Source organism: Physella acuta, unplaced genomic scaffold (assembly GCF_028476545.2).
Source record: "Physella acuta isolate Inbredline_101_S28 unplaced genomic scaffold, ASM2847654v3 ptg000186l, whole genome shotgun sequence".
In the NCBI taxonomy this organism is placed as follows: Eukaryota; Metazoa; Mollusca; class Gastropoda; family Physidae; genus Physella; species Physella acuta.
In genome coordinates, this window is record NW_026731705.1 from 1,971,185 (window position 1) to 1,987,811 (window position 16,627).

Here is a 16,627-nt window from a genome sequence, read left to right on the forward strand (position 1 = left end):
TGACATTAAGCAGTATTGAAATGTAGCCTAGAGACTAGTTATATATAACTAGAAGCCTTCTAATGTCATTAGACTGATTTTTAATTATTTTTTTTGTCTTAGTAAAGTAGTAGCATCTGCGTGTATTTTCCTCTTTTTGGCTTCAAATTCCTCTTTTTAGGCATGACTGTTCCTACTTTTGGCTGACAGGGGTAGGCATGTCTGTTAACCCTTTACAAGTGTATGCACTCGCCCGAGAATTTTTTTATGTGGTGTAGTCCATTGTTCCAGCGGTTGCCCTATTTTGTATGGTATGTTTACTTGCCCTACTTTGTATGGTATGTTTACTTGCCCTACTTTGTATGGTATGTTTACTTGCCCTACTTTGTATGGTATGTTTACTTGCCCTACTTTGTATGGTATGTTTACTTGCCCTACTTTGTATGGTATGTTTACTTGCCCTACTTTGTATGGTATGTTTACTTGCCCTACTTTGTATGGTATGTTTACTTGCCCTACTTTGTATGGTATGTTTACTTGCCCTACTTTGTATGGTATGTTTACTTGCCCTACTTTGTATGGTATGTTTACTTGCCCTACTTTGTATGGTATGTTTACTTGCCCTACTTTGTATGGTATGTTTACTTGCCCTACTTTGTATGGTATGTTTACTTGCCCTACTTTGTATGGTATGTTTACTTGCCCTACTTTGTATGGTATGTTTACTTGCCCTACTTTGTATGGTATGTTTACTTGCCCTACTTTGTATGGTATGTTTACTTGCCCTACTTTGTATGGTATATTTACTTGCCCTACTTTGTATGGTATGTTTACTTGCGGTTAGTAGCGGAAGTCTAGTTGATAACGAGATTCTGAAGATATTGGCGGAAGCGGGAAATAATAAGTTTTCTTTACTTTGTTCTATCACTATAATGTTGGTAACGAGATTCTGAAGATATTGGCGGAAGCGGGAAATAATAAGTTTTCTTTACTTTGTTCTATCACTATAATGTTGGTAACCAGATTCTGAAGATATTGGCGGAAGCGGGAAATAATAAGTTTTCTTTACTTTGTTCTATCACTATAATGTTGGTAACCAGATTCTGAAGATATTGGCGGAAGCGGGAAATAATAAGTTTTCTTTACTTTGTTCTATCACTATAATGTAACTATTGAAAAGAAAGGAGCTCCAGTGTCTACCATAGGAGAAGTAAAATAATTTTGATTCCCCGGCCAGTAAATAGTTAATTGAAGTTTTTATGCTTTATTTATAATGCTATTATAGCTTTTGAACTGTTTGCTTTCTCTAAATTGTATAACCACTTTCACTGACTCCCCTGGCCATCCCTTTCACTGACTCCCCTGGCCATCCCTTTCACTGACTCCCCTGGCCATCACTTTCACTGACTCCCCTGGCCATCCCTTTCACTGACTCCCCTGGCCATTCCTTTCACTGACTCCCCTGGCCATCACTGCCTCCAATGGCCATCTTATCAGTCCATTCTTTCTGACTCCTGCTAGTGTAATCTTAATCATGTATTATACCTAATTACTCAAGTACATTCTTTCTGATATCTGCTAGCTTGTACATGCCACCTGTGACCTTGTTTGGTCGCTGTGTTAGTTGATGTACTTGGCATGCTTTTTGACACACTTGTTACACACACTAACCCTATGTAGCCGAACATCAGCTCGTTTACACACATAACCTCAGTAGCTGAGCATCAGCTCCTTTACACACATAACCTCAGTAGCTGAGCATCATTTACACACCCACTGAGGGTCTTGCATTGTCCCTACATCAAAGTTACATCTGAGAAAAACCTCATACCTGTCTCATATAATTTCTCCTTCAACAGGAACATATCATTCCTCTTTGGACATATAAGATATGATTTGTCATCTTCCTCCTTGTACCAGTTATAAGAAATGATTTATCCTTGTACCAATTATAAGAAATGATTTATCCTGGACCAATTATAAGAAATGATTTATCCTGGACCAATTATAAGAAATGATTTATCCTGGACCAATTATAAGAAATGATTTATCCTGGACCAATTATAAGAAATGATTTATCCTGGACCAATTATAAGAAATGATTTATCCTGGACCAATTATAAGAAATGATTTATCCTGGACCAATTATAAGAAATGATTTATCCTGGACCAATTATAAGAAACTAGCATGCCTGTCCCCATGTGTTGCCGTGGGGTGAGAAAAAAGTCTGAAGATAGCCAGGGGCAAAATCACATCCTACAGGGGCATCTGCGGATGCGCCTGATTCAGTTTAGTGAACGACTATAATACCCCATTGTATCCATAGTCTATCACACCTACTATTGCCTTGAGTGTATGTTAATCACTCATCATAATATCACTAAGTGTCAGGGAAGGCGCTCTCTCGTGAACCCCCTATTACACTACCGCAGGGCCCCAGGCTCGGTTTACTCATCGAATGTTGTGTGCCGCCTTGTCAATCTTGTAGGGTGCTCCTTAAAACAAACATAGGTGCCATAGTGCTCACAGGATAGCTCACAGCGCCAAATAATACCCTGCTGGTGTGCCAACACACGTGCCTGAGTATATTTAAGCCAACACACGAGCCTAATTATGTTTAGGCCAACACACGAGCCTAATTATGTTTAGGCCAACACACGTGCCTGATTATGTTTAGGCCAACACATGCCTGAGTATGTTTAGGCCAACACACATGCCTGATTATGTTTAAGCCAACACACGTGCCTGATTATGTTTAAGCCAACACACGTGCCTGATTATGTTTAGGCCAACACATGCCTGAGTATGTTTAAGCCAACACACGTGCCTGATTATGTTTAGGCCAACACACATGCCTGATTATGTTTAGGCCAACACACGTGCCTGATTATGTTTAGGCCAACACATGTGCCTGATTATGTTTAGGCCAACACACGTGCCTGATTATGTTTAAGCCAACACACGTGCCTGATTATGTTTAGGCCAACACACGTGCCTGATTATGTTTAGGCCAACACATGCCTGATTATGTTTAAGCCAACACACGTGCCTGATTATGTTTAAGCCAACACACGTGCCTGATTATGTTTAGGCCAACACACGTGCCTGAGTATGTTTAGGCCAACACACGTGCCTGATTATGTTTAGGCCAACACACGTGCCTGAGTATGTTTAGGCCAACACACGTGCCTGATTATGTTTAAGCCAACACACATGCCTGATTATGTTTAGGCCAACACACATGCCTGATTATGTTTAGGCCAACACACATGCCTGATTATGTTTAGGCCAACACATGCCTGATTATGTTTAGGCCAACACATGCCTGATTATGTTTAGGCCAACACACATGCCTGATTATGTTTAGGCCAACACACATGCCTGATTATGTTTAGGCCAACACACATGCCTGATTATGTTTAGGCCAACACACGTGCCTGATTATGTTTAGGCCAACACACATGCCTGATTATGTTTAGGCCAACACATGCCTGATTATGTTTAGGCCAACACATGCCTGATTATGTTTAGGCCAACACACATGCCTGATTATGTTTAGGCCAATACACGTGCCTGATTATGTTTAGGCCAACACACGAGCCTAATTATGTTTAGGCCAACACACATGCCTGATTATGTTTAGGCCAACACACATGCCTGATTATGTTTAGGCCAACACACGTGCCTGATTATGTTTAGGCCAACACACGTGCCTGATTATGTTTAGGCCAACACACATGCCTGATTATGTTTAGGCCAACACATGCCTGATTATGTTTAGGCCAACACATGCCTGATTATGTTTAGTGAACATCTCTAAAACCCTATCTTAGTATCTATCGCTCTGTTTAAAACGAACATAGGCGCCATTGCTCTCACCGGAAAGCCCAGGGCACTAAATCGCACCCTCCTGGGTGCCAGAGGACAAGCCTGATCTTATATAGTCAACAATTATTGTTTTCCATCCTATCTTTAGTGTATAGCCTTTTAAAAAATAAACGTATGCGCCACAGTGGTCATAGGGCAGCCTGAGGCGCTTCGGCTCATGCAATAGCCGGGGCGCCGGTGGCTGCGCCTGTTTTCAACACTGGCTATAGTAGTATCCCTTACCCACAATGCAGTGTAGTAGTATCCCTTATATAGTATCACGATTTTACAAAGGTAGTCAGTTTTGTTACAGTTGTTTTAGGTAATGTATCTGTCACGATTTTACAAAGGTAGTCAGTTTTGTTACAGTTGTTTTAGGTAATGTGTCTGTCACGATTCTACAAAGGTAGTCAGTTTTGTTACAGTTGTTTTAGGTAATGTGTCTGTCACGATTCTACAAAGGTAGTCAGTTTTGTTACAGTTGTTTTAGGTAATGTATCTGTCACGATTTTACAAAGGTAGTCAGTTTTGTTACAGTTGTTTTAGGTAATGTGTCTGTCACGATTCTACAAAGGTAGTCAGTTTTGTTACAGTTGTTTTAGGTAATGTGTCTGTCACGATTCTACAAAGGTAGTCAGTTTTGTTACAGTTGTTTTAGGTAATGTATCTGTCACGATTTTACAAAGGTAGTCAGTCTTGTTACAGTTGTTTTAGGTAATGTGTCTGTCACGATTTTACAAAGGTAGTCAGTCTTGTTACAGTTGTTTTAGGTAATGTGTCTGTCACAATTTTACAAAGGTAGTCAGTCTTGTTACAGTTGTTTTAGGTAATGTGTCTGTCACGATTTTACAAAGGTAGTCATGTCAGAGTTTTTTAGTTCTATTGTTGTCTGGCCATACCACTAAATCTTTGTTAGGGTTAGTCTTAGTATTAACCAAGCATTAACAAATTTTTATTCCACATTAATTTTGCATTGTTAATTGGTGGTGATTTTCATATTCACCTTCTAAAGTTGAAATGTCTTGTAAAAATTTTAAAAATCTGCATTATTCTTTGTCTGAAATATTTTTACATTATATTTGTGTGACAATTTGTGTGACATCAAGTGGCTAGCATGACTTTGTGTGACTGAACAGTTTGTGTGACATCCAGCAGTTTGTGTGATGTTATGTGACATCCAGCAGTTTGTGTGATGTTATGTGACATCCAGCAGTTTGTGTGATGTTATGTGACATCCAGCAGTTTGTGTGATGTTGTGTGACATCCAGCAGTTTGTGTGACATCCAGCAGTTTGTGTTGAAGCTATTGCCAACAGTTATCTTCCTTACTTCCACAGCACTCCAGCCCAGCCTACGCATACACCCAACCCTGGTGGTGGACTTGGACCACGCCTTCAGACCACGCCCTCTTCAACCACACGTGGACTTCCCCCTATCCCTTTGAGTTGTCCACATAGCCAGTTCCCCATCTTACACACAACATGCCCATTCCATTGCCAAGAGACCAAAGGGTTAGTTAGGGTTATTTATTCCAGTACACCACCAAACTCGTACTTACCATATCCTCTGTAGTTTCCGACACTTAAAGTTGGGGCTGTATGTGAATATAAAATATGGTCATAGCATGAAATGTCTTGGCCAACACAACACTAACATGATCTTGCACCCTGTCCCAACACTAACATGATCTTGCACCCTAACACAACACTAACATAATCTTGCACCCTGTCCCAACACTAACATGATCTTACACCCTAACACAACACTAACATGATCTTGCACCCTAACACAACACTAACATGATCTTGCACCCTGTCTCAACACAACACTAACATGATCTTGCACCCTAACACAACACTAACATGATCTTGCACCCTGTCTCAACACAACACTAACATGATCTTGCACCCTAACACAACACTAACATGATCTTGCACCCTAACACAACACTAACATGATCTTGCACACCAACACAACACTAACATGATCTTGCACCCTGTCCCAACACAACACTAACATGATCTTGCACCCTGTCCCAACACAACACTAACATGATCTTGCACACTAACACAACACTAACATTATCTTGCACCCTAACACAACACTAACATGATCTTGCACCCTAACACAACACTAACATGATCTTGCACCCTGTCCCAACACAACACTAACATGATCTTGCACCCTGTCCCAACACAACACTAACATGATCTTGCACCCTGTCCCAACACAACACTAACATGATCTTGCACCCTGTCCCAACACAACACTAACATGATCTTGCACCCTGTCCCAACACTAACATGATCTTGCACCCTAACACAACACTAACATGATCTTGCACCCTAACACAACACTAACATGATCTTGCACCCTGTCCCAACACAACACTAACATGATCTTGCACCCTAACACAACACTAACATGATCTTGCACCCTAACACAACACTAACATGATCTTGCACCCTAACACAACACTAACATGATCTTGCACCCTAACACAACACTAACATGATCTTGCACCCTAACACAACACTAACATGATCTTGCACCCTAACACAACACTAACATGATCTTGCACCCTGTCCCAACACAACACTAACATGATCTTGCACCCTGTCCCAACACAACACTAACATGATCTTGCACCCTGTCCCAACACTAACATGATCTTGCACCCTAACACAACACTAACATGATCTTGCACCCTAACACAACACTAACATGATCTTGCACCCTAACACAACACTAACATGATCTTGCACCCTAACACAACACTAACATGATCTTGCACCCTAACACAACACTAACATGATCTTGCACCCTGTCCCAACACTAACATGATCTTGCACCCTGTCCCAACACAACACTAACATGATCTTGCACCCTGTCCCAACACTAACATGATCTTGCACCCTAACACAACACTAACATGATCTTGCACCCTGTCTCAACACTAACATGATCTTGCACCCTGTCTCAACACTAACATGATCTTGCACCCTGTCTCAACACTAACATGATCTTGCACCCTGTCCCATAAGCACAAACTGTCTGTACTGGTTATATCTAGTGTGTTTTTTAACTTTTTCTTCTTTCTCATTTATAAGTTTGTGAGCTGTTGAAAACATGAGCACTGTAACCAAGTGTTTACACTGATTGAAGAAGTTATTTCTACTCACATTCATCTTTATGAACATTCTTTTTCCTTTATTATTTGTTGATCTTTTGAGTTAATGTGATCTATAATTAAAATCATAACATGAAGTAAATGCTGTATATGAAAATTGGTTCCAACATGACACATTTCAGCATGATTTTTTCTTGTTCCACCTTTTTCTACTTCTTGGGTAGCAATAGTTGTTTCTGTCCTGTCTCAAGTCCTATAGAAATGTCTTGCTTTGTTTAGGAATGTCTAAAGTCATAGGAAGAGGTTCTTTGCTAATATTAGCAGCCAATTGTCCATTAATTTAGCAAATTGCAAACAATTCAAAACGTTAAACTCTTAACACTGATCTTCTATACATCCTAGAAGAAATTAATCAAAGCTACTTGAAATTGAATCAGTACAGTTATGTTCTATAGATCCTTGATTGGGTAATCCCCTTAGTTGCTAGGAATCAATGTAAATAGTATTTTTATATTACAACAAGTATACTGCTGTAATCCCCTTGATTTTACATGTACAAAATAATAAAACAGTAAAAATCACTTTCAGCTGTTAGGGTAAAAAGATTGTTTATTCATAGAATTAAGAATCTTTTCAATAGAATTTTACTTCAAAAGCTACTTTCTTATTTGTAGTGCATTTGTCTTTTACTAATATTTTTCTCCTTCATTATAATTAGCTAATTTACAAATGTCAAAACTGCTAGATCCAAAATACTACACCTATTGTGTAGCAGCTATAAATACTGCACTTATTCTTTCAAAGATGGTCTTCATTTCTTTCAGTCATCTTTCTTCAGGGCAGTGGGAAGGGGGGGGGGGGGGGGGGCTGTTATGGGCACTGCCTTCCAAAAAGATGCCTGTAAGAAATTTAAGAAATTCTACCCCTACTCACTATAATGATTTGCTTTAAACCCAATCAGTAGCTTGTCATATATTATATTAATTTTCCTCATTAAAAACTTGATGCACAACAGTTATCTGCCCATTATTAGCAGTCATCTTGACTTGATTAAGGAACACTAACTCTATGATCTAGTGGTCTATAACCTGGATTTCTTTAATTAGTCATGTTTTAATTAATTTATTATTCAATCTTATGTATATACACTTATTTTGTATAGAAATTTATGCAACCTAGATGCTCTTATATTGTCTCCATAGAGACACTTGAACCAAAATTCAATTAGAAATCAATGTATTAGAAAATTGTTCAAAATAGTAACTTTTTTAAAATCACAAAATCACATTGTGACTGGTGTATGTGTTATGGTGCTAGAAAACTCCAAAAACTGAATCTTTTATTTCTTTCAGTGCTGATGCTCTGGAGCAGAATCAGGAGTTAGAATTTGAGAGGAATAAAGAAAGGTTTTTGTTTTGTAAGGTATGCTTATAGTTTTCATTACAATTAAAATATCCTAGACATTTTTCTTCAGAAACAATAAATCCTTGCATATATAATGATTATAAAAATAATAATAATAAATGCCATGTCTAGTAAGACTTGATTTTTAATCCATTTTTAATTACTTAAACTTTTTAAAATAGAATAGAATCTCATAGAAAAAAGAATAGCACACCAAGTGAATGGCAAACAATATGTGTACAATATTGCGGTATATTAGCACTTTATAAATTCATTTGCGATTTTTTTGAGAAATCGGAAATAGTGTAAATTTCTCTTTCCGTTTAATGGAAACTACTCAAAATTTGAAAGAAGACAGACAACTAGATCTTTTATTTAGATGTGAAATTTCGTTTATCTATCTGAAACATTACTCAAGTTTTAGGCTTTTGAAAAACCAAAAGTAGAATAAGTTCCACTTCTGGTTATTGGAACTTGCTGAAAAGTTGATACAGAACTACAATTAATATAATACTTGTATTTGAAATTTCATCAACCTAGATTTAATGGTACTCAAGTTATTGAGTTCACAGACATACACACATACATACACACATGTACACACAGAGACATACTGAAAAAATTGCATAACGTTGATTTGTGAAAATCTCAATTTAGATTTTTGAACCATTACAATACTTCCTCTGTACATCGTATACGAGAAAGTAAAAATATGTTGAATTTGTTGAGTAGGAAACTCAAGAATTAATAAACTTAAAATAATTTTTAAAAAATAAGGCTTTTATTATATTCACAAAACCAGAAATGAAAAAAAAAAAACACTAAAAAAGTTAAAAATAAACTTAATTTGGTGTAGCCTTACTAAAACTATGTGCTGGTATAACTATCAATGATGATAATTGAACAGAGGTCTTATATTATTTACAACTTAGGGGTTGGCCATGGTTGTGTCGGTAAAGCTCATGGTTGCTAAACCGAAAAGTTTGAGTTTGAACCCTCTTGCAGATGAGGCTCGTTTTCTGGGGACAGCCACTTGTTTAGGAGAGACATCTCCAAAATCAAACAACTGCTTCCTTGTAGTTTGTTCTTGGTTGGACAAAAGCTATGGAAACAAATCCAAAAAAGAAAAGCAGGATGGAATCAGAGTCAACGTAAACCAATGAACTCCCTATGAAAGGGAATGGATTTTCCGTAAGGAAGTGCCCAGGCTCTTATCTTCAGTAATATCAGCATATAGTTTTAGTAAGCTACAATAAACAAAATTTAATTTTTACTGTAAAAAAAAATCACAAATGAAAAAATGTATTACGTTTTAATACATTTTTCAGGCGTGATTTTATTTTTGTAATTTGTGAATATAATAAAAGCCTTTTCCCTGTAAATTTCTGTCTTTTATGTGAGGTATGTTTGCTCCTTTTTATTTTTAGTAGCTTGTGATCTCTAACATAGAGTTACCTGCCCCTAATTACCTCATGGTCTATGAAATCAGCTGTCTGTGAGCTGAACAGAGTTCACCCTCAATGGTCTTCTGATCACTAGTTTTTTTTCTTATTTATGGTTTCCCCTTTTATTATTGAAATTAGTAATTTTTTAAAATGAGATTAAATAATTTAAAATATTTATGTCATCCAAGATCTGCCACTGTGCCAAATTTCAACTCAATCAGAATATGGGAAGTGGGTCAAATTAAGATTTAGAGCCACACAACAATATATTGAGCAAGCTAAATAAAATAAACTGGGGCGGAGTGGTCTAGCGGTAGAGAGCTGGACTGCTAACCCGTACGTCTGGAGTTCGAATCTAGGTTCAAGTCAGTAGATCGTCTGTGAGTCCACCCAACTCTGATGGGTACCTAACTCACGTTAGGGAAAGTAAAGGCAGCTGGGCATAGTGCTGACCACACTATCTCTTCATATGCCGAGTTCACAGAAACAAGTGAACTCTACTTCACTTGCCCCATAGACGTGTTTGAAAGGGAACTTTACTTTAAATAAAATAAAAGCTAAATTACAAGAAATTTAAAAATCTGTTTTCTTTTTGTTTAGTGGGGAGCTCAAGCATTAAAAAATCTGTTTTCTTTTTGTTTAGTGGGGAGCTCAAGCCTTAAAAAATCTGTTTTCTTTTTGTTTAGTGGGGAGCTCAAGCATTAAAAAATCTGTTTTCTTTTTGTTTAGTGGGGAGCTCAAGCCTTAAAAAATCTGTTTTCTTTTTGTTTAGTGGGGAGCTCAAGCATTAAAAAATCTGTTTTCTTTTTGTTTAGTGGGGAGCTCAAGCATTAAAAAATCTGTTTTCTTTTTGTTTAGTGGGGAGCTCAAGCCTTAAAAAATCTGTTTTCTTTTTGTTTAGTGGGGAGCTCAAGCATTAAAAAATATGTTTTCTTTTTGTTTAGTGGGGAGCTCAAGCATTAAAAAATCTGTTTTCTTTTTGTTTAGTGGGGAGCTCAAGCATTAAAAAATATGTTTTCTTTTTGTTTAGTGGGGAGCTCAAGCATTAAAAAATCTGTTTCCTTTTTGTTTAGTGGGGAGCTCAAGCCTTAAAAAATATGTTTTCTTTTTGTTTAGTGGGGAGCTCAAGCATTAAAAAATATGTTTTCTTTTTGTTTAGTGGGGAGCTCAAGCATTAAAAAATATAATTTCTTTTTGTTTAGTGGGGAGCTCAAGCATTAAAAAATATGTTTTCTTTTTGTTTAGTGGGGAGCTCAAGCCTTAAAAAATATGTTTTCTTTTTGTTTAGTGGGGAGCTCAAGCATTAAAAAATCTGTTTTCTTTTTGTTTAGTGGGGAGCTCAAGCATTAAAAAATATGTTTTCTTTTTGTTTAGTGGGGAGCTCAAGCATTAAAAAATATGTTTTCTTTTTGTTTAGTGGGGAGCTCAAGCATTAAAAAATATGTTTTCTTTTTGTTTAGTGGGGAGCTCAAGCATTAAAAAATCTGTTTTCTTTTTGTTTAGTGGGGAGCTCAAGCATTAAAAAATATGTTTTCTTTTTGTTTAGTGGGGAGCTCAAGCATTAAAAAATATGTTTTCTTTTTGTTTAGTGGGGAGCTCAAGCATTAAAAAATATGTTTTCTTTTTGTTTAGTGGGGAGCTCAAGCATTAAAAAATATGTTTTCTTTTTGTTTAGTGGGGAGCTCAAGCATTAAAAAATCTGTTTTCTTTTTGTTTAGTGGGGAGCTGAAGCCTTAAAAAATATGTTTTCTTTTTGTTTAGTGGGGAGCTCAAGCATTAAAAAATATGTTTTCTTTTTGTTTAGTGGGGAGCTCAAGCATTAAAAAATATGTTTTCTTTTTGTTTAGTGGGGAGCTCAAGCATTAAAAAATATGTTTTCTTTTTGTTTAGTGGGGAGCTCAAGCATTAAAAAATATGTTGATTGTCCCACCTGGTTCTGGCATTGTTCATCAAGTCAACCTGGAGTATTTGGCTCGCGTTGTTTTCAGTGATGGTCAGCTTTTGTACCCTGACAGCCTAGTGGGCACAGATTCACATACTACAATGATCAATGGGCTTGGTGTCCTGGGCTGGGGTAAGTGCACATCAGTATCTGGTACTACACATCCATGTCTGGTCCTACACATCTGGTCCTACACATCTGGTCCTACACATCCATGTCTGGTCCTACACATCTGGTCCTACACATCTGGTCCTACACATCTGGTCCTACAATCTGGTCCTACACATCTGGTCCTACACATCTGGTCCTACACATCTGGTCCTACACATCTGGTCCTACACATCTGGTCCTACACATCTGGTCCTACACATCTGGTCCTACACATCTGGTCCTACACATCTGGTCCTACACATCTGGTCCTACACATCTGGTCCTACACATCTGGTCCTACACATCTATGTCTGGTCCTATACATCTGGTCCTACACATCTGGTCCTACACATCTGGTCCTACACATCTGGTCCTACACATCTGGTCCTACACATCTATGTCTGGTCCTACACATCTGGTCCTACACATCTGGTCCTACACATCTGGTCCTACACATCTATGTCTGGTCCTATACATCTGGTCCTACACATCTGGTCCTACACATCTGGTCCTACACATCTGGTCCTACACATCTGGTCCTACACATCTGGTCCTACACAGCTGGTCCTACACATCTGGTCCTACACATCAATGTCTGGTCCTACACATCTGGTCCTACACATCAATCTCTCTCTGATGACCTGTGCTGACTAGTCTCTCTCTGAAGACCTGTGATGACTAGTCTCTCTCTCTCTGATGACCTGTGATGACTAGTCTCTCTCTCTGATGACCTGTGATGACTAGTCTCTCTCTCTCTGATGACCTGTGATGACTAGTCTCTCTCTCTGAAGACCTGTGATGACTAGTCTCTCTCTCTGAAGACCTGTGATGACTAGTCTCTCTCTCTGAAGACCTGTGATGACTAGTCTCTCTCTCTGAAGACCTGTGATGACTAGTCTCTCTCTCTGATGACCTGTGATGACTAGTCTCTCTCTCTGATGACCTGTGCTGACTAGTCTCTCTCTCTGATGACCTGTGCTGACTAGTCTCTCTGATGACCTGTGATGACTAGTCTCTCTCTGATGACTGCTGACTAGTCTCACTCTCTGATGACCTGTGCTGACTAGTCTCTCTGTGATGACCTGTGATGACTAGTCTCTCTCTGATGACCTGTGATGACTAGTCTCTCTCTCTCTCTGATGACCTGTGGTGACTAGTCTCTCTCTCTGATGACCTGTGATGACTAGTCTCTCTGTGATGACCTGTGCTGACTAGTCTCTCTCTGAAGACCTGTGATGACTAGTCTCTCTCTCTCTCTGATGACCTGTGGTGACTAGTCTCTCTCTCTGATGACCTGTGATGACTAGTCTCTCTCTCTGATGACCTGTGCTGACTAGTCTCTCTGATGACCTGTGATGACTAGTCTCTCTCTGATGACCTGTGATGACTAGTCTCTCTTTCTCTGAAGACCTGTGATGACTAGTCTCTCTCTCGCTCTGATGACCTGTGGTGACTAGTCTCTCTGTGATGACCTGTGCTGACTAGTCTCTCTCTGAAGACCTGTGATGACTAGTCTCTCTCTCTCTGAAGACCTGTGATGACTAGTCTCTCTCTGATGACCTGTGATGACTAGTCTCTCTTTCTCTGAAGACCTGTGATGACTAGTCTCTCTCTCTCTCTGAAGACCTGTGCTGACTAGTCTCTCTGTGATGACCTGTGATGACTAGTCTCTCTCTCTGATGACCTGTGATGACTAGTCTCTCTCTCTGATGACCTGTGCTGACTAGTCTCTCTCTCTGATGACCTGTGATGACTAGTCTCTCTCTCTGAAGACCTGTGATGACTAGTCTCTCTCTCTGATGACCTGTGCTGACTAGTCTCTCTCTGATGACCTGTGATGACTAGTCTCTCTCTCTTTGAAGACCTGTGATGACTAGTCTCTCTCTCTCTGATGACCTGTGCTGACTAGTCTCTCTCTGATGACCTGTGGTGACTAGTCTCTCTCTCTGAAGACCTGTGGTGACTAGTCTCTCTCTCTGATGACCTGTGCTGACTAGTCTCTCTCTCTCTCTGATGACCTGTGATGACTAGTCTCTCTCTCTTTGAAGACCTGTGGTGACTAGTCTCTCTCTCTCTGATGACCTGTGCTGACTAGTCTCTCTCTGAAGACCTGTGATGACTAGTCTCTCTCTATGATGACCTATGATGACTAGTCTCTCTCTGATGACCTGTGGTGACTAGTCTCTCTGTGATGACCTGTGCTGACTAGTCTCTCTGAAGACCTGTTCTGACTAGTCTCTCTCTGAAGACCTGTGATGACTAGTCTCTCTGAAGACCTGTTCTGACTAGTCTCTCTCTCTGATGACCTGTGATGACTAGTCTCTCTCTCTTTGAAGACCTGTGATGACTAGTCTCTCTCTCTCTGATGACCTGTGCTGACTAGTCTCTCTCTGAAGACCTGTGATGACTAGTCTCTCTCTATGATGACCTATGATGACTAGTCTCTCTCTGATGACCTGTGCTGACTAGTCTCTCTGTGATGACCTGTGATGACTAGTCTCTCTCTGAAGACCTGTGCTGACTAGTCTCTCTCTCTTTGAAGACCTGTGATGACTAGTCTCTCTGAAGACCTGTTCTGACTAGTCTCTCTGTGATGACCTGTGATGACTAGTCTCTCTCTCTGATGACCTGTGATGACTAGTCTCTCTCTCTGATGACCTGTGCTGACTAGTCTCTCTCTGAAGACCTGTGATGACTAGTCTCTCTCTATGATGACCTATGATGACTAGTCTCTCTCTGATGACCTGTGCTGACTAGTCTCTCTGTGATGACCTGTGATGACTAGTCTCTCTCTGAAGACCTGTGCTGACTAGTCTCTCTCTCTTTGAAGACCTGTGATGACTAGTCTCTCTGAAGACCTGTTCTGACTAGTCTCTCTGTGATGACCTGTGATGACTAGTCTCTCTCTCTGATGACCTGTGATGACTAGTCTCTCTCTCTGATGACCTGTGCTGACTAGTCTCTCTCTGATGACCTGTGATGACTAGTCTCTCTCTCTGATGACCTGTGATGACTAGTCTCTCTCTGATGACCTGTGCTGACTAGTCTCTCTCTGATGACCTGTGGTGACTAGTCTCTCTCTCTCTGATGACCTGTGCTGACTAGTCTCTCTCTGAAGACCTGTGATGACTAGTCTCTCTCTCTGAAGACCTGTGATGACTAGTCTCTCTCTGATGACCTATAGGTGTAGGTGGAATTGAGGCTGAGGCAGTGATGTTGGGCCAGGCTATTTCTATGGTCCTTCCAGAAGTTGTTGGCTACAAGATAACTGGCAGCCTCCACCCATTGGTCACTTCCACTGATGTGGTACTCACCATTACCAAGGTAACGGTAGCAAACACCAGATCAGCTCTCTTAAATTAGCAGGAATAGGTCACTTACTTCACCCCATATGGGTGTCCTAAATTAGCAGGAATTGGTCACTTACTTCACCCCATATGGGTGGCCTAAAGTAGCAGCAATAGGTCAATTACTAGACCCCGTATGGGTATCCTAAATTAGCCGCAATAGGTCAATTACTACACCCCATATGGGTGTCCTAAATTAGCAGCAATAGGTCACTTACTAGACCCCGTATGGGTAAATTAGCAGCAATAGATCACTTACTAGACCCCGTATGGGTAAATTAGCAGGAATAGATCACTTACTAAAGCCTGTATGGGTGTCCTTAATACTCCTTGTAAGTTCAGCTTAAGTTCTCATTCTCTCTCACTTAAATTCAAGTCTCGTTAGCCCGAGAGAGATCATAGTTTTTGAACTAAATCAATTGTTGTGAACGGCATTCCCATTGATAACAAAAAAACATGGCGGCTAATTATTATTAGGCCCAGCTTCAAGATTTAAAAATCATTAAACTTTCCAAAAATGCAACAATTGTAGAAACTTTCAATGCTGTTTTGTTCATATATATGGGAATAAATACATGTGCATGCTTTTAGGGCAACTTGTTGCGGGTTCAAATAAATAGGCTAAAAATTCTTTCTTTAAAAATAATTACAATTAAACGTAGGCTTTATTTTTCTTTTAAGCTACCCTACATCTTGTAGTCTATCATTATCATTGTTTACGATTCAAAATAACAACAGTGGAAGCAACTTCACTTTTTTTTCCGATTTAATAAAAATATTCACATTTGGTTTGAAGAAAAAACAAAAACTGCTAGTAACCTACTTTTTACTACTTACAAGTTCTATTAGCAGGAATAGATCACTTACACCATAACATACAGTCTTTACCCATGCTGCTCTCCCCTTTTTTTTGTCTCAAAGGAAAACACTCTAGACTTTTTATTTGACCCTATGCTGGTAGTGGTTTACCTTGGTCGACTATTTTATGTAACAGTAATATCAAAGAAACGAACCCACAGTGAAAATGTTCAGTTATTCCACAATATAAGACCGGTGTCTAATTATCTCTCTTTAGTTAGCAGGAATAAGTCACTGGACAATATAAGACCGGTGTCTGATTATCTCTCTTTAGTTAGCAGGAATAAGTAACTGGACAATATAAGACCGGTGTCTAATTATCTCTCTTTAGTTAGCAGGAATAAGTCACTGGACAATATAAGATCGGTGTCTAATTATCTCTCTTTAGTTAGCAGGAATAAGTAACTGGACAATATAAGACCAGTGTCTGATTATCTCTCTTTAGTTAGCAGGAATAAGTCACTGGACAATATAAGACCGGTGTCTGATTATCTCTCTTTAGTTA

The 16,627-nt window shown here is 39.2% G+C and overlaps 1 protein-coding gene across 2 annotated transcripts in view; it reads left to right on the top strand.

Annotated features, from left to right (window-relative positions):
• The window catches only part of LOC131936712 (cytoplasmic aconitate hydratase), a 46,795-nt gene that overhangs the window by 6,681 nt on the left and 23,487 nt on the right, over positions 1–16,627 (top strand). Inside the window, exons 6-9 of one of the 2 annotated variants that reach the window (XM_059293757.1) lie at positions 5,184–5,357; positions 8,329–8,398; positions 11,716–11,899; positions 15,102–15,241. In XM_059293757.1, coding sequence (XP_059149740.1) covers positions 5,184–5,357; positions 8,329–8,398; positions 11,716–11,899; positions 15,102–15,241 — 568 coding nt within the window. The remainder of the gene's footprint in view (positions 1–5,183; positions 5,358–8,328; positions 8,399–11,715; positions 11,900–15,101; positions 15,242–16,627) is intronic. The other variant, XM_059293758.1, reaches the window with a different exon arrangement.